Here is a 23,847-nt window from a genome sequence, read left to right on the forward strand (position 1 = left end):
GTGATAGCTGGAAAGCCACAGTATCCTATGTTCTCCTAGTTTTATGTTTCCTTGCAATACTTTTTCTCCATGAGATGCCTCTTGATATGGCCTAAGAAGTAGGGCTGACATCGATTAAAGAAATTCTTAGTTGACTAACACTCATTCGATTCTGTCGACTAATTGATTAGTTGATTTAATCGAGAGGTCTGGAGAACTGAGTTTCTCCAGCAAGAATTGTGCAAAAGCACCACTTTAAATGTTCTGCTTACCAGAGATGTGCTCTTAAGTTATTTGGCAAAAAGTTTTCAGCATGACAAAAAGCATAAAACGTGACTAATCGACTAAGAGGGGACAGCCCTACTAAGAAGACAGGTATAAACATGACTGATGAATCCTTCATGTTTGGCAGAAGTGCTATTCAGATTTGAGTTCTTTACTACCATGACCTCCTGACAAATGGGCAATTTGGTTCCAGTTTGACCTTTTCAAGCTTAAATTGACGCCCACAGGTCAGTCAGCAGGCACTTGACCTGCACTCAGCCAGAGAGTGTAACCACACCTGCATGCGGTTCATGGCCTCTCGGATCTGGTCCAGGTGGTGGGCGGAGCTGAGCGCCTCCAGGCGGATGTCCGTCAGCTTGAGCTCTTTCTCCCTCAGCTCGTTCTTCAGCTGGAGGATGGTCTCCGCCTCGGCTTCGGTGCATTCGCATAGCCTGCAACCGGGGTTACACACAGGGAGGAGGAGGGGGGGGGTCACCAAACACACACACAATCTTAAAGAGAAAAAATACACACTGAAAGGAAACAAGAGAGCTGAAGTTCAGAGGGGAGCTGGAGTCAGTGGTGAAAACCGCACAGGCAGGTACATGGAAGGGAATGGGGAAACTGGGACATTTGGGACAGCGAATCCACCCCCATTTACAATCCACCCCATTGACTTACAATGCATTGATCACACAGTAAACAACTATAGAATAAATGTTGGTGCTGTGGTAGTAGCCCTTTCATCATGATTCAGTTATTTGCATAATAAACAGGCAGAGATCCGATACATAACTAGAGTTAGATGCAATGCTATTTTGCTATGTCAAAAACACGACAAGAATGTGTCACATGTGTGAAATTCCATAACTGACACGTCTACATGCTCTGCTTCTTAAAAAAGGAAATTATCTTACCAGCTGCCACACAGCACAAAGCAGATGTGCACAGTACATGCTTGTTGCTAGTTGGCAACATGGTCACATGTCCCTTTTGCAGTGACATAGAGGCCAATTCGTTCTGGTATGTGCTTGTCCTTTTCACCCTTTATTCAGCCTACTGCTACAACCGGACACTTCAGAGGTCCTGGTTCAGTTTGTGAACCAGAGAGATCATCACCTCCGACATGCCGAGGTGTTTACGGCACTAAGATGCAGAATAAAGTCACACAAACACACCCCACTGCACACACACTCCCCTGGGAGCGTGCCACACAGTGCCTATTACCGAGATCTGTGCTTGTAGACCACATGACCGTTTTGCCTTTTCTTTGGCGTCCAAATGGGAGAGGACTTGCTATCGCAAACGCACTTGCTAGAGCAGGAGAGACGTTAAAGAAAAGGATGAACAGAGAGGTCGGAAAAGAGGTAAAAGAAAGCTGTGGTAAGGATTAACAGACATTTGTGAAAACAAAAAAAGAACTACTGTTGTGCAAGACTTTGTTGTGCAATGCTATATGCAAGTATGTACAAGGGGAGAGAAGTACCTGTGTGTAGATTTAACTGTATGTATGTGTGTAAAAACTCACTCTGTGGTGGAGGGCGAAGAATGCAGCGTGGCGATGCTGCCTTGCCGGTTGTCGTGCTGCAGTTTGGGCGATGATGGCAGCGAGTCGGTCATCTCCTCCATCTCGTCGTGGGACTGGGATTTGGTTTTCTTCTTGCTGAACGCCTGCTTGAAGGAGCTGCGCAACTGCAAGACAGATAACACAAATATACAGAGGCGAAGACGTCAATATTGCCATCCGTTAACCTCTTCAATCACATCATGTCAGTTCCCAACAGATAAGCTCTGGTGACATCACATCCTGCCAGATCAGGAAGTCACTGTGTGTTGTTTCCAAGCACATGGTCACTGTCTGGTTAAAAAGGTAAAGAGGGAGGCAAAAAGCAAGGCCGTAAGTAGAGATGGAAATGGGGGGGGGACCAGGCTTTTTAATGACCCTAAAAATGAAGGCTGAACAGGCAATCAAAATGAACAAGGGAGGAGGAAAAGATGGAGGGAGGAACAAGGGGAGGATTGCCGTATCCATGCCGACGTTTCCAGAAAAGGGAAAGAAGAAATTGCTCTGAGAGGGGAGAAAAAAAGCAGAAACGGATGAAGGAGCAAAGAGAGGAAAGGATAGGGAGGATGGGGAATAAGCACAGCACACACACGGAAGACACTCCGGGAGCCACTGACCTGAGCCGGGATGGTATCAGCCACCTGAAGACGCAGAACACACCCAACGTTAAGCCACGCAAACACACGCTCGTTACTGATCACTTTGTTCTAAGCAAATACATGTAGTGCTGTTGCGAGGTTGATGATAACGAAGATGATTTCTATAATGACTACATTCAAAGCATCCCAATGTATTATCCTGTTATCTGATTGAGATATACACAGCCATGTTGATCTGATTTTTAACATGGGTGTCCACAACCAGGCAAAGATATGAGTAGGTTCCCATGCTAAGAAAACGTGTTTTCCATATGGGTTATTAGTGCATTTTGTGTACAAGACCTGCACTATAAGTACAGTATGTGGCACCAGACAAGCTTACACGGTTATAAGCATGTAGTACAAGACGTTGCATGAAATCAACAGGACCCAAATCATGCTAAACAGAACAAACAAACAGCACATTCATTAAATATAAGTACACGTTAATACACTTTAAACATTTAAACCGCCCAGTGCATTTTGGGAGAGGCTCCAGGCCCCCTGCTACCCTGAGCAGGAGAAGCAGCTATAGAAAATGAACAACATATATCATTCTGGCAGATTTTAACACACGTCATGTCATCTTAGTCTTAAAAGGTTGAGCCTTCTATGGACAGTCCTGATGTTCACTCGTGTTTGCAGTTATGACTGTGCTAAAAAATGTCCTCTGTGGGGACATTTTTGACACCTTCCACAGGGAGGTCTGTGTCCTGCTTTAGGCTGCTTGAGCAAGTCAGATGCTTGCTGGCATAAAGTCCTTGCCTTATCTACCTATCATGACCTGATGCTTTCCTGCTCTCTCTTTACTCCCTTCTCAGTAACCTCAGGTCAACTCTATCAGTGTCTCCACTCGTGTGTGCACCAAGGCAGGATTTATGCAAATGAATAATTAATTGATGCTTAAATAAGGGATTGATTTGTATTCATGAGCCTGACTTGAATTTTTTTGGGAGTGTCTCAGTTAACATAGCAGGCAAGGGTGTCACTCACAGTGGTGAACTTTTGGGCTAGCATGCATTTCATTTCAAGGGCAGGCGTTTTGCATTGCAGCAGAGAGTGAATACTGGCTCTGGCTCTGCGCTCTTTGGCTGAGACGGAACTTCTAATATGTCATCTGGCTGACTCAGGGGGCTGCAGCAAAATAACAGCTCTCCAGCCATGACTCTGAGCTGCTATTGTAGAGCGAAGCAAAGGACAGAAAATTTGGAGGGAGGGACAGAGAGAGAGGAGAGAGCTTTATAGTTGTGCATTTTTTGATAATTGGCTTTTTTTTTGCATAGATTTGTAGCTATTTGTGGATATAGACCTCAGTAGAAAGAGAACCACAAAACAGGTACAAGTACATCCTAGACACTTAAGACCACCAAAGAGAGACAGAAGTTAAAGTGAACTTTATGGAAGACTTGAGTCTTTCTAGACCTTGAAACTTGACCAAGTCCAGTTGAGTACCTGAGGGAGTCCTTCTAAAAAAGTACTGTGGGAGGTGAGAGGGTTTCTCTTCTGCCCAGACTTTCCCACTCGATTCAACTTTCAAGCTGAACTTAAGTATCCATGATGTTAGTGGCCACTTGGCTCCTTTCCAACCTAATTTCCATGCTGCTGTCACTGTATATGAAATTCAAAGTGCATCTCAAACAATAATTGCACAGTGGTTAAGTCCTCTGCCCGACCCCTCACGCTGGATGGTACCTCAGCCACTCAGCTGATACCATCTCAGCACTGTAACCTAGCAACGGGAATATGATGGCCCGTTAAGCAAGAGGTGAATGCGATTTTAAGATTTTGCTGAAGACCTGTGAGATAAATCGGTAAAACGAAAATGCTCTGCCTTCAATCGGAAAAGTGTCCAAACAAAAACAACAACTTTGGATGGTGAAGGTAAGTGGTGAGCTGAACACAAGCTATGACTGGATGGAAATTAGCCCAACCAATTATTCACAAGCTGACTCACTCAACAGCAGTTTCACAAGGGATGAAAGAAGGAAAAAGAATGGAAAGGCAAATCTTAGGTCGAGCTATATGCAGGTATATTCAGGATGTTCAACACATTCTACCCTTACGTGTCAGGCATCTAGTTGATTTCAAAGCTCTTTCAGTGGGTGCAACAGTACAATAAGCTTTATATCCTAGATCCACAAAAATGATATATCTCCTAAACAATGATTAGAAAACTAAATGTAAAGATCTCGCGTTTTATGATGTCTGCTGCAACTGATTGAATAGATTTGAGATGAAAACACTTAACAATTCAACTCCCAAGTAGCAGAGTGAAATTGTTGGTGAGTAATTTACAGATTTTTGTATATTTTCTGTTATTTTGTGCCCCATCTGAGATTTCCTTTTTTGTTGTTGCCAATTTTTGGACTCAACCTTTCTTTGCAGCTTTTGTCTCACAATGATGACACCTACCCAGCTCTTCTTCTTCTTCTTCTTGTCTTCGGCGTCCTTGCCCAGACTGCCCATGCTGGAGTGACTGGCTGCGCTGTTGATGCTGGACATGCTTTCTGATGAGTGCTGCCGTCTAATCCGCAGGTCTGGGAGTGACAGACAGAATCTACCTTAGTGCACTGAAAGGATGAGACACAACGTAACGCTGATCCATGTACCAAAGTGTTGCGATGCGACACCCATGGTTACTGGTGGTATCAGATATTGAAGTTTAACTGCCTTTTCACACCTGAAAGTCCAAGGTTTATGTTTTTGTTACATTGTACATTAGATCCAGTTAGTTTTGGTTTTACATTGCAGTTATGCAAGCACACTAAAGAACTATACATGACAGAACTACGTCCTGTTGTCATCATATACGTGAGCCGCGTCTCCCGGTACTTGTAGTTGATTGGTTTGTAGACGGGCTTCCCCCGTCCACTGCTGCGGATCTTTTTGTTTTGTTGCGTTGTGGAGAAGCAATACACAGGAACTTTACTTGGGTTTTGAGGAGCTGCAGCATTTATTCAGAGACAAACTGAATCCTACACTGTACATTAAACTAAACTATTAAACTGCCAATTTATTTGCTGCTATAATAGCCGACAGCTGTCTGCTCGGAGCGCATTTACCGTCACTCTCTCTCACGTAGCCTAAAGTCCGAACCATCCAAAAAATTAATTCACACTGGAAACGAAATGGGCCATGGTTCAGTTTGATCCAGACCGAGACTACCTCTTTTGGTCGGACCAAATTTCGGCTGTGTGGTCCGAGCAGACAGCTGTCGACCTGGATCAAACTGAAAAGTCCAAAATCCGGACCAAACGAGGTAGGTGTGAAAGCCCCTTAAAACTTCAGCAAACACACACGCTGAGTAGCTACTTAGAAAATAGGGTGCATCTACAATCGCAGCCAAACAAACTCACGTTATTTTGATAAAGAAGTCACCCAAAAATAATTGCAACCTCTGTTACAAATGTGTTGCATTTCCTGTGACTACTTCACAATAAAAGACAGCCTGTGTCTCGCAAATTCATATTGTGAACAAGCAGCAGGAGGAAAATGTTGGGTAAGCATTAGCACTTAATACAACTGTAAGAGAGTGAACAGTAAACAATGAGGCTGATATCAATTAGATAAAATCAGCCAGGTTACATGCATGGATCGTTTAATATATAGGAATCCCTTGAGCATGTGAAGGCAAGTTGTAGCCACACTCCACCAGTAACTATATGAAATAACTATACAAAGAGATCATTACTGAATGTAAATACCATGAATGGCTTTTGCTGAAAAAAAATGGACCATAAATAGTATATGTTATAACTTATTAGAACTTTAATGTTCAGCTATGTTGGGGTTAACTTGGCTTGAATGAGGAGGTTGGACACTTGAAAAGGTAATTTATCAAAATTGATGACACATCTGATTTTGGTTGTTTCTAGGACTAATCATGGCTTTCCAAAACTGACCTACACAGCACAAACACTTCAAGTATTAAGGGTTGAATTCCCCTTGGGGCCAATCAGGCTAAAAATGCCTCCACTCATGAAACACTAAGGCATCCAAGGCCCCCTCAAAACATTACGATTTAAGAGAAGTTTGGTCCAACAGCCCCTGCTGGTTTCTTCGTTACCTTTGTGTAGGTGGTCAGGGCCGTTGAGCGCCACCTGGATGGCTGTCTGAGCGTCAGTGTTCTGGGTCTTCAGTGTCTCTATTGTCTCCCTCAACTCAACCAACTCAGTCTCCTGGAGAGAGAGAGACAAGAGAGTCGTTTAACAAAAGGATGACGCACCAAAAACTGTTATTAGTTTGGCCAAATGTGCGAAGCTTCGTCACTGGAAACAAATTCCTAAATTTGGCATTGGCATGGCATTCGGTGGAAGGGAATCAGAGACCAAAATGAGGGGAGGGTTTTTTGAAGAAGATAGGAGTCTCCCAGTGGATTTGCCCAAACCCCCGCACCACCTGCTTGGAATAAAAAAGAAAAAAAGCTCTACTCTGTTGAACCAACACGATCAGATAGAAGGAGTCTCCTATTCTGCCATGCCCGAAAACCCACTGAGGGCTGCAGATAGGGTTTCCGCTTTAATTAAAAGTTGGGACAGCCTTGTTTAACAAAGACATCCCACCAGATCCCAGTCTGCTTTAATTTATAGAGGATTAAAAAGCTGCCAGGGCTCGTCAGCACTCTGTGTGCGTGTGTGTGTGTGTGTGTGTGTGTGTGTGTGTGTGCGTGTGTGTGTGTGTGTGTGTGTGTTTTTGTGGGGGGGGGGGGGTGTTTGAACAGAGGGTATTCATAATTTGTCTTAGGGATATATCTTTGAGCATATTGCCACCGCCGCTGCTGCTAATACTGTGTGATCAGTGTTTCAGCGTAATTCAAGCTCTTCTGAAACCTCCTGTCGGTCAAAAAGTCGACTTGTATGAAAATGGGAGAAAAATAGACCCGGGAGCAGATAAATGCTGGAGGATTTTTGAAGCATACACTGGTTTTACATGGGTTTTTGGGCCTTAGGTTCATGGACTATGCTGAGCCCTTGCAAGCCTGTGCAAAACCAGGCTTTTTACCTCCTTGTGAAGCAAAACGATTTGCACTTTAAGCAAGTCAAACACCTTTGGTTAAGGTTAGGTAGAAAAGTTAGAGAAAAATTCAGGCAACATCTAAAACTTTAATAAGAAAAATCTTCATGAAACCCTAGAAACCTTTCACATGGGTCAGGAACTGAACCTAAAGATAAAAAAAAATCCCATTAACCCGCAGCCGCCGACCTCTACATTCTTACGTTTCACTGCACTATTTCAATGTCAAACCAGTGCCTGGTTTTTCATTTCTCCTCCCTGTAATCCCTTCGCCATGGAGTTCACATACAGTCTATTTCAAATTCCAGACTAAGCTCTTGTACCTTTTGTTCAGCGGTCATGGTGAGGCTCTGCAGGCGGCAGGTCATGTTGCTCAGGCTCTTCTCAAAGGCCGCCACCAGGTGAGCCTGCAGACACAGAGAGACACAAATAAGTCTTCAGCTACTGCAGGAGTGTAGGGTAACATGCCATTAAGTCATTTTAGTATTTATTTTTCCACAGGCAAACTATAAAAACTTCATAAAAGGGTAAAACATGCACATTTCAATTTTTTTTCAAAGTTTTATTCTCTTAGAATATAAAAAATAAAAAGACCCCTATCCACAGTAAAATAAGCTCAGTCAAATTGTACAGTACAATAAACACAACATATCACTATGTATAAATCAATATACATGAATGTTTTCAAAAAGAAAAAAGTCCTCCCTTGAAGAAAAAGCCTATACAGAGAATTAATGAGTTTGTCCGCTGGTTGTTGACGATAGCTTTAAAGTGAGTTTTCGCTTGAGCCAAAGACGACTGAGGAGCAAACGAGATGTGGTGTGGAACGTTTGTACGCCCAAGTCTGAAGTTTTTTACTGCGCCTGCCTGAAGAGGTTCCCTGTACCTTATAGAGAACTGCTGCTGGGATATCTAGCTTTTAATAAAACAACAAAAACACATAGCCCTTCACTTTGAGTCACTCTCAGATTTCAAGGGCAAGTTCACACCAAGCATGTTCAGAACGGCTTATTTTATTTATAACAGGGAGTTTGTTAAGAGCATTTTACAGTATATAACTTCACAGTTGCATCTTATTGCTACAAAAACGTCTTTTATGGACTAACAGCACTAAGAAAACACTCAGCAGCACTGGGAGAATGATGCCGATATCACAGATTAATGCCCTCCCTGACATCATCTGTCACCTGAAGATGCAGAGGCGACACGCTGAAGGATGGCAAATGTTTCACGACATCACGCCATCTGCTCTGCTGAACCTGTGGTTTGTGTGTGTGTGTGTGTGTGTCTGAAAGGTGTGTATCTGTGCATGTTTTTTTTTATGTTTTTTTTTATGTTTATGTCTGAATGTCTGGTCAAGCCTTATGTTCACAGTTGTGTGTCCTTGTGCAAATCTGAGTCTGTAAAATCTGTGTGTGTATATGTGTGTGTTCTGCCAGCTCATCCTCCCATCCTTTGCTAGAGACCCTGAGACACCTGTCAGGCCTGGTGTGTCACAGAGAGGTGGGCAGCATGCCCAGACAGATCAGACAATCTCTGCTTTACACACACAAAAAAAAAAAAAAAAAAACAAAAAAAAACAAACACACAAAAAAAAAAAAAAACACCCCCACACACACACACACACACACACACACACACACACACACACACACCTTTGCATTATAACACATACAAGGACTTTCAAGGATTTGTTCCCAAATGTGCAATTTAGCTCTGTCAAAATGGGAAAAAATGCTTCATCTTTCTATCCTTGTGACGACTGTGGACCTCTTAGACCCAAAATACATGCACGCACGCACGCACGCACGCACGCACGCACGCACGCACGCACGCACGCACGCACCCTGTGTTGCCTCTTCCACTCTGTGTCCCTGGCTGAATCAGCAAGGGTCTTGACCTTTAGAAATGCCAACTGTGTTCCAACTCGTCTCTCCAACTTCACATCTCTTTCCAACTCCACCTGTGAGCTCCGTCTCAACACCCCCGTGCCCACCTGTCCACCATGAAGGAGGCGCTGATCAGACTCTAACGTGTCCTGTGGCCGAACCATCTGTCCTGCTCCTGGGGCCCAGCCCCGGCGGACACGCGTGCACCCTGAACCCCTGTTTTTCTGACCGCCGTTCTGATCCTGGGGTCTGGGGTAGAGGTTGACGGTGGGCCAAACCAGTGAACTGGACGAGCAGAAGTCATTGGTGTTGGTGCAGCCGGACGCCACTGCTAAAGACGCGGATGACATCTCAAGGGGGTTGTATGTTGGCAGAAGACGGACGACGCACAGTCACGACTACAGTGGTCTAAGCCAGAACCTACTGCTGGGCTACCTTCTTTAAACACTACGGCATGAAGGGGAGGGGGCGAATGGGAGGGAGGAAAGGGGATGATAAAGAAGAATAAGAAGAACAGGGAGTTATAGCTGAGCAGAAAGGGAGAGGCGACAAGGTTAGAATGACACAGTGACGGCTGAGTAGAAAGAGGAAGAAGATCGAGAGGGGAGGAGGGGCGCCTGGTTGAACTCTTAAACCCGATTTAGTGTCAGTCCAGGCAGGAAAGCGTATCCCCTTCACAGGCTTTAAGGTGGTACAATACCTTACCTCAGCAGTTTGGCAGCATTTGTTTCTCTTAATCCCTTTTAACAGGATGTTGGTTTTACTCATTCTGCTACATTTTGAACAAATAATACCAAAAACAAACACGCAGTTAATTAAAAGATTTCCTCTGTTGCTCTCTGATGAAAAGACAGGCGACCAATGAAAACACATTCAGCCACTGTAAATGAACATGACGGCACCGGAGACCACTTTTCCACCCAAAAAAATACCCTCTCTCGCTAACCTTAAAATAAACATTATGACATCATCAATTCTGGTGATTTTCATGATTAAACTTGAAGGATTGCAGGATGAATGAATTAGACATTTGGATGCTTGACGCCCTTTCTAAAACTACATGGTCAAATATGCATTAAGTTGAGGTCACAAATTGAAATGACCTTTTAGAATACACACCATAACACATAACACTGTAATGTATTAAGAATAAATGGCAAGCAAACCAGTGTTACATAATATCACATTAAGGAAGCAAGACATCCTCAAAATACTGTTTCAAAGTGCCTTTTAAAGCAAGGTTGTTCCGTCTTCTTCCTGAGAAGATGACATTGTAAAAATACCATCATATGCAGCTTTTATTTTAGCCAAACATCTACCAATGTGTAGGTTCCTGTACAAATGCGTGTATTTCACACATACACGGGTTCAGGAACATAAATGGCTACATCCACACTACTACGCTTTAGTTTAAAAACAAATATCTTTTGCTACGTTTACGCCTACACCACTAGTGAGACCTTTTCAAGCCCCTAAAACGAAGACATTTGCGGTGTTATGATGAAGTCCGGACGGGCACAAACGGAGATCTTTGGAAACGACGATGCACGTCAGTTAGTCTTATCGATTAGGTATAGGCTTACATACCTTTCAGTAACAGTTCTCCATCTCGTCGTTGGTCCAAGCAAATAAATCCCTGGTCTGACTTTTGCCCATTGTTGTTTGCTTTCTTCAAAGTATTTCTGTATTTTCAACTTATACAGCCATGATTTTACTGTAGCACATGTAGCCTAAGCGATGTCCCTGGCAGGTCTTGCACACGGCACAGTGAGTGTCTAGTTTTGGGCTGTGGGTGGACAGCATGTCAGGGCTACGGAGGCACACGCAGAAGGATAAGACGAGCAACCCACCACGCTGTCATGTGGTTACAGTGTGATACAGCTCTAGCACAACACAGCCAGTGTTTGTTTTTGTTTTTAAAATCCCAAGCCTCTAACGTGAGAGTGGGAGCTGTAAAGCACATATGGGTGTTTGCATATGGCATGGCACAGTAAGGCATGAGACTGGAAGCCGTTTCAACTGCTGTTTTGATGTTCAGTGACCCTGTTAAGGGCCAGTGAATATCAACAACATGTATGGCGAAACAGTCTTTTATTCAGATTGTGTCTTGGAATATATCTCACTTTAAATAAATGTACTACACAAATCTGTGGCAAATTGAAAATATATGCAACACATTGTTTGGCCCCTGCAAAGTGTAAATTGTTGTTTTCACGCAGCCATGCTTGATTATTTCTTGAATGTTTTTTCTGCCTTATATTGTTGCAGTGTTAAAGCATCTCTTTCCACTTGTTGCAGGATGATTACAATCCTGTCAGTAGCTTTTGAAACCAGTATCAAATACTGTAAATTATAAGGCATCAAGAGGCTTTTACTTTACCGTAACCATACTGAACTGTAAAGAAACAGTAAGAATTCCCTGCAATGTTTTAAAACGTTACACATTCTGTAAAATGTGGGTGTGAGCTGCAAGTTTTTTCAAGCAAGTTGCTTGAAAAATGTAGTCAATTACTCACTACTTATTACTCATTGATTATCACATCACTAATTCCTCAACAGCAAAAGTTTTGGTACTCGTCCCAGCTCCGTCACATGTGCATTTAAATAGCACACCCACATGTCAAATATTATTTAAGTTATAACAAAAGTATAAAGTTAGTTTATGTGTATTTTAAATGTGTTTAAATAGCTTAACATTAGCCCCAATAACGGCAACGGACAGGTGATAACTGAATGAAGGCTTACCAGTGGCTACAACATTTGCATTTCTCTGTAGATTGAGCGTTTTGATACTTTCACAGTATTTATATAGCACCTCAACCTGCTTTATATTACAAAAAAGACATGGAAATCTTACTTTTTACAATGTAGGACCTTTAAGAGTATTGAATGGTGAATTATTCCACTGAGACTGTACTGCAAATGGGAAACTCTATGCATAGTTAAGCTTTATGTGAGATTTACCATCAACTAATTTGACATGACCAAAACAAACTGGAAGTTGTCTGACTGTCCTTACATAACTCCTCTTTTATAAAGGCATGTCTCCCTTTTTCCAGTCGTGAAGTTTTCCTGCACTTTAGCCTTCAGTTTCAGCTCTGAACAACTTTGTGATCAAAGCGTCTGACCGAAGCGAAGACCCTGTCTGCCTCCACGCTTGATCAGGCACTTGGCATTAAGGGGAGGAGGGGGGTTGTCGATCTATCTGCTTCTGAGCATTTCGTCGCGGGGTTGGAGGTCCCTGTATCTCACTCTGTTTCACCCACGCATGACGCACTTGAGTCTAGATTCACTTATCCTCATCTCCCTGTTCTCTTTCTGCGCCCGTCTATCTCTATTTGGTACTTCCCGCATGGTTGAATGGTGGAGAGGCTCCTGTTCTCACTAAAACCCCACCGGCTGAGACAAAAGCAAAGAGACAATCCTCGCTGTACCGCAGACACACAAACACGCGTAAGAAAACATCCCACCTAAGGACAGGCACACAAAAACACACACCAAAAAAATCAAACAAGCAAAAGCCTAAATACACGCACGGTGGCTTCAAACACAAAGAAAAGGAATTAGTGGGCGTCTTAAAGATTTATATTCCTTCCAGAGCTTCGATAGGCAGCGCTTCACATAAAAGCTCTCTGACAGCCGGTTATCATGCAAATGAGCCGGCTGTTTTGACGGCACATTTTGAAATAAACAGACTCACATTGGCAGACAGCTGAGACGTCAGGGTCGCCACCTTCTCCTGAGAGGCGTCCAGCTCCCGACGCAGCTTTCTGATTTGCTGTTTGGGGAAGAAAAGTGAAGAGGTATAGTTAACACTCCTGAAAAAAAAACACAAAGAAAATAAGACGTTGAACTTGCAACTCCTGTGTTGATATCTTTGATGTAAAAACCGTGCAGTTACATGGTAATACTGTGTAAAAAGACACTGGGGTGAAGTGTGAACACAAAGTGTGGGGGATTACCGTGGAATTTTGGACTGTTTGGCCCTTGATTGAAAAGAGAAGAGTAAAAATTAACACTATGTTGCATGCCTCCATCAAACAGCATGTACTGATGTGGCTGGAGAGAAAGGGGTTATCACAAGCCACAGCACTGGTTTTCTCATAGTTACACTCTGAGCAGCCAAGCAAGAGATATAGGTAAGCATTCCTGATCTGGGTCAAATAGCATTTGCAAATACCTGATATTGTTTCTTGCATAATAAGATAATTGAAGACGTGTCAGTTTACCAAAGTGAACAACACAAGTACAAGAAAGTATGGACAATCACAGAAATCCATTTGGTTTCTTTCACACTGCTTGGTTCCAAAGTGCTGTCAACATCAGAATTTTGGTTTGACGGGTCTTTTTTTTCTAAATATATAATTCATAATTAACAATATAATGCATATGACAAAAGGCATATTTCCCCTTTGTTTCAACAGAATGCATTGGCAGTTTTGGCATTATAGGAGGATTTAGATTTAGATTTTAACTCAAACAAATGCACTGCTGTTGGTGTTGTGCCAACATAACACCAAACGTCTCAAGTAAATGATGATAAATTCAAGTCCTGTGTAGGTCACTGGACTCTGAATTGAATCTGAAAGTATAAAACAACTTCAGATGTTTGAAGGAAAAACAACCAGAATTGGGTCACTTATGGTACTGCACTGTGACTGTAGTCCAGCATTGTCACTTTGTACCGCATGAGCTGTCCTTAAATGCTAAACCCCCCCCCCACCCATCTGGCAGGGTTAAAACAAACTATTAACGATTACTGTTTGACCCAAACTAGAAGTTAAAGCTCTAATAAACAAGGACAGACAACAGGAATTCTAAGAATTAAACCATAAATCAGGAAAATCAAAGTAGAATCAGTGATTAACTGAACAGGATTGTTGAAGGAAGTCAAACAAAAACAAAAAAAGAGCAGGACAGCGCATGCATTACATATGTATAGAGTATGTTTCAGTAATGAGTAAATTACATAAGCTATGTAGCACACGGCTGATGAAGATGAAATAAATGCAAAAGATGGTAATAGAAACCAATGCAACATGGGGTTAAACTGCTTTATTGTAGAACTTGAAACACATTCTTATCCACAATCACATTTCTCATATTCATGTAGTTTGTGGTTGAAACTCATCATCAATAGGCCAAATGCAGAAAAACTGCTTAAATGCGTGTGACTTGGAGGTTGTTGACAAGAATCCCCAGGGGAAAAAGTCTTGAAACTTGAAACTTAATAAGACAAAACTCATTTTTTTCTTCCTCCCAGCTACCTTTGATGTGCTCATGAGCAAGGCACTTAACCCCCACCCGCATCTGCTGTGCAGCTACACGGAGCACCTTCAATGTGTAAATGTCTTCAACTTTATGAATGTGAAGCAGGAAGGTGCTAAAGAGAAGCAGACGTGCAGACAGACGACATATTACCCATCCTTACCTCTGAGTGGGCTTTCTCCTCCGTCTGTAAAGTAGAAACATACAAAATTAAAACCAAAAAAGGTTATTGGCTTTGTGTGTTGTGTTTAATCAAACAAACTTTTTAAAAATGAATTAGAATATACAGCACGAGAAGCCTTTTAATGCAAATGAAGAGAAATTATAAAATGGCCAATACATAGCCGAAGAGAATCAAATAAATGAAATAAGATTAAAACAGAAGAGATCACTATCTAACTCATTCGTCCAGGCCTGTCTCTGCAACTTAGGTTCTACAAACCCAACACTGGTCCAGAGTCTTATTGGCTAAAGTAAAGTGAGGAGCATGCAGCGATGGACTTATTTTTTGGTTCTACAGAAACAGAAGGGACAAGACAGAAATATTGGAAGAGAGTGTATGTGAGATGCAATGCCACACTGCATCACTCGGAAGAGCTGAAGGCTTTAATTTAACTCTGGGATGATTTCAGCCTTAACTTTTTCACCAACAATCAATGTTTAAAAGCACAATCTCGCTGTCGCAAAATGTCCTCCTAGTTCACTTTTTTGTGCGCTGTACTGAGTTTCAAAGCAAAGAGTTGAGACGTTTAAGGATTTGGGAGCGCTGTTGGGTACTATAACAAAATAAGGCAGTTTTAAACCTGCATTAACTGATTTACAAACTGTAAACATATCACTGACACATTACCTTATAAAGGTATTATGGCAAACTTGTTAGCACACAGTTGCATATTTACACAATTAGCAGACACAAAGCAAGATTAGAATTCATTTGAAGTGGTCTTCCTGGCCACCTGGTGGGTAAAAGTCAAATATGTATTCTCCTATTTAACTCCTGAGTAAAATATCTGGCCTTTTACCTGCTAAATGCTACTATGTTACCGACTAGTCGCCAACTTTGCCGTTTGGTGCTTGGCAGGAAGTGGAACAGTTTATGAGAGCTTGTTCACTGAAAACTGCCTTCTGTGTCTGGAAACAAAACTGATGAGAAAGGCGAGACTCAACCAAAACATTAATGCTGCCATTTGGAAAACCAAAACAATGAGTGGAAAAGGGGCTAAAAAACTGATGAGATGAGTGAAACTGCCAAATTAGGTTCTAATTCTCTGTGCAATTGTCACTAAGAAACTAATTACATTGCTAATATACCGCCCCAATTCCAATGAAGTTGGGACATTGTGTAAAACATAAATAAAAACAGAATACATCATTTGCAAATCCTTTTCAACCTATATTCAATTGAATATACTACAAAGACAAGATATGTAACGTTCAAACTGATAAACTTTGCAAACTTTGTTTTCTTTGCAAATATTCACTCATTTTAAATGTGATGCCTGCAACATGTTCCAAAAAAGCTGGAACATGGGCAACAAAAGACTGGGAAAGTTGAGGAATGCTCAAAAAACACCTGCTTGGAACATTCCAGAGGTGTATAGGTTAAATCCCCAAAAGACTCAGTCGTTAACAAGCAAGTATGGGGCGAGGTTCACCACTTTGTAAACAACTGCGTGAGAAATTAGTTCAACAGTTTAAAAACATTCCTCAACGTACAATTGCAAGGAATTTAGGGATTTCATCATCTACAGTCCATAATATCATCAAACGATCCAGAGAATCTGGAGAAATCTCTGCAGGTAAGCAGCAAGGCCGAAAACCAGCATTAAATGCCCGTGACCTTCGATCCCTCAGGCGGCACTGCATTAATAACCGACATCACCATGTCATGTCCTCCGGGCCAAAGAGGAAAAGGACCATCTAGATTGTTATAGTGCAAAGTTCAAAAGGCAGCATCTGTGATGGTATGGGGGTGTGTTAGTGCCCATGGCATGGGTAACTTGCACATCTGCCAAGGCACCATTAATGCTAAAAGGTACATACAGGTTTTGGAGCAACAAATGTTCCACATCTTTTTCAGGGACGTCCCTGCTTATTTCAGCAAGACGATGCTAAGCCACATTCTGCACGTTACAACGTGGTGTTGTAGTAAAAGAGTGCAGGTACTAGACTGGCCTGCCTGCAGTCCAGACTTGTACCCCATTGAAAATGTGGGGCGCATTATGAAGCGCAAAATACATCAACAGAGACCCCGGACTGTTGAGCAACTGAAGTCATAAATCAAGCAAGAATGGGACATTCCACCTACAAAAAAAAACAATTAGTGTCCTCAGTTCCCAAACGCTTGAGTGTTAAAAGCAAAGGTGATGTAACACAGTGGTAAACATGCCCCTGTCCCAGCTTTTTTGGAACGTGTTGCAGGCATCAAATTTAAATGAGTGAATATTTACACAAAAAAAACAACCAATAAAGTTTATCAGTTTGAACATCTAATATCTTGTGTTTGTATTGTATTCAACTGAATATAGGTTGAAAAGGAAAGTTTTACACAACGTCCCAATTTCATTGGAATTGGGGTTGTAAATAGTGATTGGAGCAGCTTTACTAGTTTTAGATAACATATACAGCATTGGACTGTGATGCTAACTCTGAAAACTAAGGTAAAATTAGAAAGAGAAGCTGACCAGCTACTTACCGCAGAGTACAGTGAAGACGTGCTGGAGACCAGAGACAATGAAGAGCCATGGACTGTAAGCACATACGGAGAGTAATGAGCGACAGAAGTGTAAAAAAAAAAACTATGTGACCATTCAATATTTCCAATGAATTTGACCATGATGTGAGTTCTAAAGTAATGTTTCTTATTCATTCTTGATTACCCAGCTGACTCAATAGCTCTTACAAGCTATGGTAAACTTATTCAGATGATGTGAGCTGTGAACAGTTATAAGAAGGCAAAAACACATGATTTGACGGTTAAAAAGCTGACCTCTAAATGTGTGCAATCACAGCCTCTTACATCACCCACAAAAAGATCAGAGCAGAGCAGAGCGAGCCGTCAGCCAAGTCACTCACAGTGTGAACACACGGCGAGAGCTCATCAAATCTGGTATTAAAGTACCTGATGACTAATGGGACTTTACTTTGGTGAATGTGGCCCTGAAATGATTTCTAATGGCTCCTTAGTAGGGAGGTAATCTTTGGAACGCAGTCCATTTGAAGAGTGTGTTTACGAGCATGTCCCACCGTGTGTCCTACCTTCGTCAGTGCTGTCCCTGAAGGAGCCGGAGCGGCTGATGGCCCGTGGCCGGTCCTCCAGGGAGGTTGCGCTACCACCCAGTGGGTGACCCTCTCCGTACAGTTCAAATGAGTCCTGGGCAGGGATGCTGTTGGAACGGCTCATGCTGCTGCTGCCTGGTGGCAGGTTATATTGGCTGATGTTGGTGGGGCTCACTGCGCGGAGGAGAAAAACACCAACATCAGTGTTCAAGTTATAGGATAAAAAGATGTAAATTAAATCAGTGATTAATCATTCAAGAAATAAGAACACATATACAGCTGGATATGATCCTATAATGTTGCAGATGTGCTATGATTTTTTTCTAGACTTTAAGATATTGTTAATCACAGCATGACTTTTTTTCTTTTTTTTTTTTTTAAATCATACAGTGTCATACAGTTTGTTTTACCAAGGCAATGTGTCGACTGGTCTTATCCCGCTTCACAGAATGTTTTTAAAATAAAGAGCTTTACATAGATGATTAAACAATTTAAAGTCATGGAAGAGACAAAAAAACGGGAGAAAAAGGATTATGAATTATCATGATTTCAGAAATGAATGGAAATGCATTAGCTAGTCTAACGAGTATGCATATATAGGATATACTCCATATATTATACAGTATCTCAGAAAAGTGAGTACACCCCTCACATTTTAGTAAATATTTCATAATATCTTTTAATGGGACAACACTGAAGAAATGACACTTTGCTACAATGTAAAGTATTAAGTGTACAGCTTGTATAAGCTGTACACTTACAGCTTGTGTAAATGTGCTGTGTCCTCAAAATAACTCAACACACAGCCATTAATGTCTAAACTGCTGGCAACAAAAGTCAGTATACCCCTATGTTAAATTCCCAGAGAGGCAGGCAGATTTTTATTTTTAAAGGCCAGTTATTTCATGGATCCAGGATACTATGCATCCTGATAAAGTTCCCTTGGCCTTTGGAATTAAAATAGCCCCCCATCATCACATACCCTTCACCATACCTAGAGATTGGCATGGGGTACTTTCCATAAGATCATCTCTCAATGCAAATCAAACCAGCTATTAGGCTAACTGAAATAAAACCATTTCCCATGGTGTTGTTATTATTATTATTATTATTATTATTATTATTATTATTATTAATTATTATAATTAATGTTTTAATGCATAAATTGAAGGAACTGAGAGATTACATTTGAAATTGTAATTTTATATGATTTCACAGGACAAATAATAAATTGATTGATTGATTGATTCATTCATTCATTTAGTGCATAATATGAACACACTAATATTCATAGCAGAATTTAAATGCATGGGAAACATTTAAACCACCAAGTTCCCTTGTTGGAAGCAAATTCACTGAAACTTAAAAATAACTGATGCAATACAATATGTGCATCAAGTCAGTAAAAAAGGTCAGTGTGAGCTGCAGATCTGGACCATTTGGCTTTCAGAGATCTCCTTTGATTGCAGAACTTCCTTTTTCCACTCAATTGATTATTTTTTTACCATTTGGTTCGTGTATGTTGTCTTTTACGTCGGCCTTAAATCAAAAGCATTCACAAGTTGTATAGGTTAGAAATACATTATTTTAACAAATAAAATAACTGGGAGCAAATACAAAAACTGGATATTCACAGCGCTATCTATTCCAGATGTGCTACAATTAAGAGTTTATTTGTATAGACGTACGCAGGTTGGAGTAGTGGTATTTTCCAGTAGTGGTGCAGGAAGCTCCAGGAGGAGACAATGGGGATTGGCTGCCTGTGTCCTGAAGTCCCCCTGTTGAATGGGACCTCAACCACTCCTTCCCTTCCTCATGGGACGCCTGCCGGGAGGACGGAGGGTACCTGAAACCCACGAAGACACAGTAAACCTGAGGCAAAAAGAGACATGTGTGGAAGTCCAAGTAGTGCAGTTTCTGTGATGATGAAATGAGTGCAGAGCTACATAATAGAAGCATGTGAGCAGATGGCAAAAAAACATGCATCCAAACACACAGATGCTCACATGCATGCATCTACACACATTCAGTCATACTGTATATACACACTGCTTTGGCTCAAAGCTACCAAACACACTGACACTGCCGTTCATCTCTTCTCTCCCCAGCTCCAAAGTGGCTCAGCAACAGAAGGCCGCCTTATCGCAGGCATGACAATTGGCCATATTTAATCCTCTGAGGATGTTAATTGAGTTTGCACTCATCCCTTTTCAGAGCCGACTTCCTTCCAACGCCCCCATTACTACACTTGTCACATTTGACCCTGCTCCAGTCCCCCACGCCTGTGCTTCGTTTTCTTCCCACCAGGGATTGGGTGGTGAAGAGTGTGTTGAATAGTGTGACACAGCAGCATTCGTCACTCACTGGTGTTGAAATGGAACAGACTGAAATATCCAAGGGTCAGTGTTTGACTCAGTGTACTTTGTGCTTACAAAATGCCCATAAGCAGGACCAATATGCTTATTTATATGACTAAAGAAGGCAATTACTAATCTAAGCTCCTCTTGTAGGATATCTAAAGCTCAGGCAGAAAATGTTGTCGGGTTTAAGATGTGAAATGACGGCCGTAAAACATTTGTGGTCAGAAAAAACTTTTGAGAAGAAAACGCTGCAGTCTGTACTGAACAACCCATCCAACAGGCATAAAGTGTAGCATGAGATCAGATGCTTTGAGGCCCAAAAAGAACATCAGCACCAAATGCCATCGAAATGAAAGAATGGTTTGAAACCAGCATGCCTCATCCAACCCCTCTGCAGCAGTGCTGTATAATTGGCTAGAGAGGTTGTTCCCTGCAGAGGTTGTGTCACTGTGATGAATGGGTTATGGTATTTCTGTTTCAGTCTCTTTAGTCGCAGCTAAAATCAAAGTATCCATTGTACTTCTCCCCCTAGGCAAGCAGAGCAAATATTATCAGGAGGTTTAGGCCATTTTAGGGAGCTGAGGAAGAACTGTTCTGTCATGGTGCAGTTTGCCCTATTTCTAAATGAGAATCAGATGAGGATGCACATGGAGAATCAGACATACAAACGGACAGACAAACACATTCCTTAAAGTGAGTTATAATCTAATGTGGATTTTAGGATCTGTGGTACTAAATCAGATCCTGAGACATGAGAGAGCTATCATTACTTATGTGCCACAGCATTTTGTGGAGGTAAAACAATAGGTTAACATTTCTTAATTCATTGAGGTTTGGGAAGACACCCCAGTTAAGTCAAAAACTATTACTGGGTACATAAGGTGACCAAAGTGCATTGGAAAATATAAGAGAAGAGATGAGCATGCATTTTGTATTTTTTCTCTCTGTATTGCATAATGCATTCTGCAAATCCACAGCTAGTCAGATTTCTGCAGAAATGCAGTGTTAAGATTAGCTTATCTATAGATCTGTGGTTCCCAACCTTTTTTGTCAATTGCACACCTGCAGCCCTGTCAGATGAACTAAAGCACCCCTTCATTAATACCTGTTTATTTGAACCATTTTTCCATTACTTTTACATAACATCAAAGTACATTCATTTGGCAGATGATTTTGTCCACAGCAACTTCCAATAATTGCATTCAAACCATGTAGGAGTTAGAGCTAGTTATCTTGTTTATCCATAACTTAAAGCTAACTATTTCAACTGTTTATCCAATACTTTAAGCTAATTATTTACAATGTTTATCCATTACTTAAAGCTAAATATTTTAACTGTTTATCCAATGCTTAAAGCTTATTATTTCAAATGTCTATCTATTACTTAAAGCTAAATATTTCAACTGTTTTTCCAATGTCCTAAGCTAATTACTTCAATTGTTTATCCAGTACTTAAAGCTAACTATTTCAATAGCTAATTATATTAACTGTGTATCCAATGCTCTAAGCTAACTATTTCAACTGCTATTTCAACTGTTTATCCATACTTTAGTCTGACAATTTTAACAGTTTAACCATAATTTTAAGCTATTGTAACTTGTAATTGTTAAATTTTTCAACCATGTATCCCTTACTTTAAGATAACTATACTTACTGTCATGATTAATGCTAGCTATCTACCTAAACCATGTATCCATCACTTTTAGCATAGCTGTTTCAACTTCTCTGCTTGCTAACTAATTATAACTAGGTGTTATAGCTTACTTTTTTCTACATACATTTGTTTCAAAATAGTTGAGCTTCTTCACAATATTACCCTATAAGCTCAAGGAATTGCAGAAGAGTACTCCTTGGGGTAGCTATAGGTAACTGATTGGGAATCACTGCTATAGGGCAACACCATGCCACACGTATACAACAACATGGAAAGTACATTTGATATCAGAATGATTATTTTCATGCAAATGTTTACTAATGATGAGACTGTGAGTGAATAAAAGAAGAACGGTTGAGAATGGAATCTGGCTGAGTTGTACCTCAGTCCCTTTTTGGGAAGCGTGTTTCTGTCAAGAGGCATGCTGTTAAAACACAGAGGATGAGTGAATTAGATGGACACCAGAAAACATTTGACTTTTGTGATACATGGGAAAAATACTTTGGTCACATTTTACAAACTTGACTTTTGACACACACATACACAAAGACATACACAATGGAGAAACAATGCCATTACAAATGCATCACAGTACAGACAACAAATATAAAACAGGCCAATTTAAATAAATAAATTGTTTCATTTTTGAGACATACAGCTAAACTAGCAAGGGAAAATAAACGTGTGCCTTATGTCTTCTTCGCTATGTAATGTATTGCATGCACAGTATGTGGACAAAGCAATGAAACACCCTGATAAAGACTTCTCATGGGAATGAGCATCTGAAATGATCTGAATTTATTGTGGGACTTTTTCTAGCATGGCTTTGGACCCACAATTAACTTTAATGGTGATCCCAGAGACACTTAGTACCTGGTCAATGCAATAGAAAACCTATGGAAAAGTTGGCAGGCCAGTTGGGTAAATGAGTATTAAAAGGATTAGACTCTGGAAATTATAATAATACCAAAAACCATGCCAGAAAAAGAAACTTAAATTCAACCAAACTGTGTGCTGGATGGGTGATTTTTTTCCTTCTAATTATATTACTTAGGCTTCCTCTGCATTGTATGTCTATATCTTAGGGTAGAGAGATATACTTTTTGTCTCTGTTCTCAAATGAAACAATGAATACGATTCAGCCCAATCGTATTCCCTGTTACTCACCCCTCAGACAGGGTGGACTTGACACTGCCGGTTCGTGTAACCTTGGGCCCATGGTGGCCTAGCGGCAGATCAATGGACTCAGAGCTGGTGTGCAGACTGGTCATGCTTTGGCAGCTCAGTGTGTCCTTGCTGCCAGCTGAGGAGCTACATGCAGGCCAGGGGCGAGCGCTGGAGGGCAGGGAGAGGCCAGAGGCAGGACTGGAGGCCGGGGAGTCAGTGCACAGGTCTGGGGTTTTACCGTACAGTGGGCTGCTGCCACCACTCAGGCCGCCAGCGCTGCACAGGCTCCCAGTGCCAGAGGATGGTGAGTCCAGGCTGGCTTGCCTCGCCAGTGTGCCGTGGGGGCTGCCCAGTATTGAGGGGCACTTGCCAGAGTCGGGAGTGCCCGGAGAGCTGGCCTTGCTGCTGGCTTTGGTGCCAAACAATCTGGAGGTAGAGAGGTTGGTGCAGTCATTCAGAAATGCTCAAAGGACAAGGGATGAGCATCTGCAAGATCCATACTGGAAAATGAAGAACTTTGGTACTTTGAGAAAGTGGATTACATTGAGGTTATCTAATATATATTATATAAAATTGTATTACTGCATTGGTCACACGCATCAAGAAACTGAAGGATCAGTGCTGTAGAGTGAAAAACAGCTACTAAAACATCCCCACCTCTTTATTGTAACACCAGCTTTAAAGCAACATTGCAAAATAATTTGATCTTCAAATAACACCTTTAAAATCATTTTGATGTTACACTGACTTGTAAGGGAGAATGGTTCCCCTG

General features: G+C 41.4%; 1 protein-coding gene across 2 annotated transcripts in view; it reads right to left on the minus strand.

Moving 5' to 3' along the window:
• Nucleotides 1–23,847, minus strand: part of nav3 (neuron navigator 3) — a 230,372-nt gene that overhangs the window by 19,655 nt on the left and 186,870 nt on the right. The window contains exons 17-31 of one of the 2 annotated variants that reach the window (XM_039791195.1): nucleotides 23,076–23,501; nucleotides 22,291–22,332; nucleotides 19,583–19,740; nucleotides 17,874–18,068; nucleotides 17,311–17,363; nucleotides 14,779–14,802; nucleotides 13,310–13,333; nucleotides 13,048–13,125; nucleotides 7,782–7,865; nucleotides 6,512–6,623; nucleotides 4,858–4,982; nucleotides 2,425–2,448; nucleotides 1,772–1,935; nucleotides 1,471–1,557; nucleotides 542–695 (exon numbers count right to left, since the gene is read on the minus strand). In XM_039791195.1, the coding sequence (XP_039647129.1) occupies nucleotides 542–695; nucleotides 1,471–1,557; nucleotides 1,772–1,935; nucleotides 2,425–2,448; nucleotides 4,858–4,982; nucleotides 6,512–6,623; nucleotides 7,782–7,865; nucleotides 13,048–13,125; nucleotides 13,310–13,333; nucleotides 14,779–14,802; nucleotides 17,311–17,363; nucleotides 17,874–18,068; nucleotides 19,583–19,740; nucleotides 22,291–22,332; nucleotides 23,076–23,501 (1,750 nt within the window). The remainder of the gene's footprint in view (nucleotides 1–541; nucleotides 696–1,470; nucleotides 1,558–1,771; nucleotides 1,936–2,424; nucleotides 2,449–4,857; nucleotides 4,983–6,511; nucleotides 6,624–7,781; nucleotides 7,866–13,047; nucleotides 13,126–13,309; nucleotides 13,334–14,778; nucleotides 14,803–17,310; nucleotides 17,364–17,873; nucleotides 18,069–19,582; nucleotides 19,741–22,290; nucleotides 22,333–23,075; nucleotides 23,502–23,847) is intronic. The other variant, XM_039791196.1, reaches the window with a different exon arrangement.

The sequence above is a fragment of the Perca fluviatilis genome, chromosome 23, assembly GCF_010015445.1.
Source record: "Perca fluviatilis chromosome 23, GENO_Pfluv_1.0, whole genome shotgun sequence".
NCBI classification, from domain to species: Eukaryota; Metazoa; Chordata; class Actinopteri; order Perciformes; family Percidae; genus Perca; species Perca fluviatilis.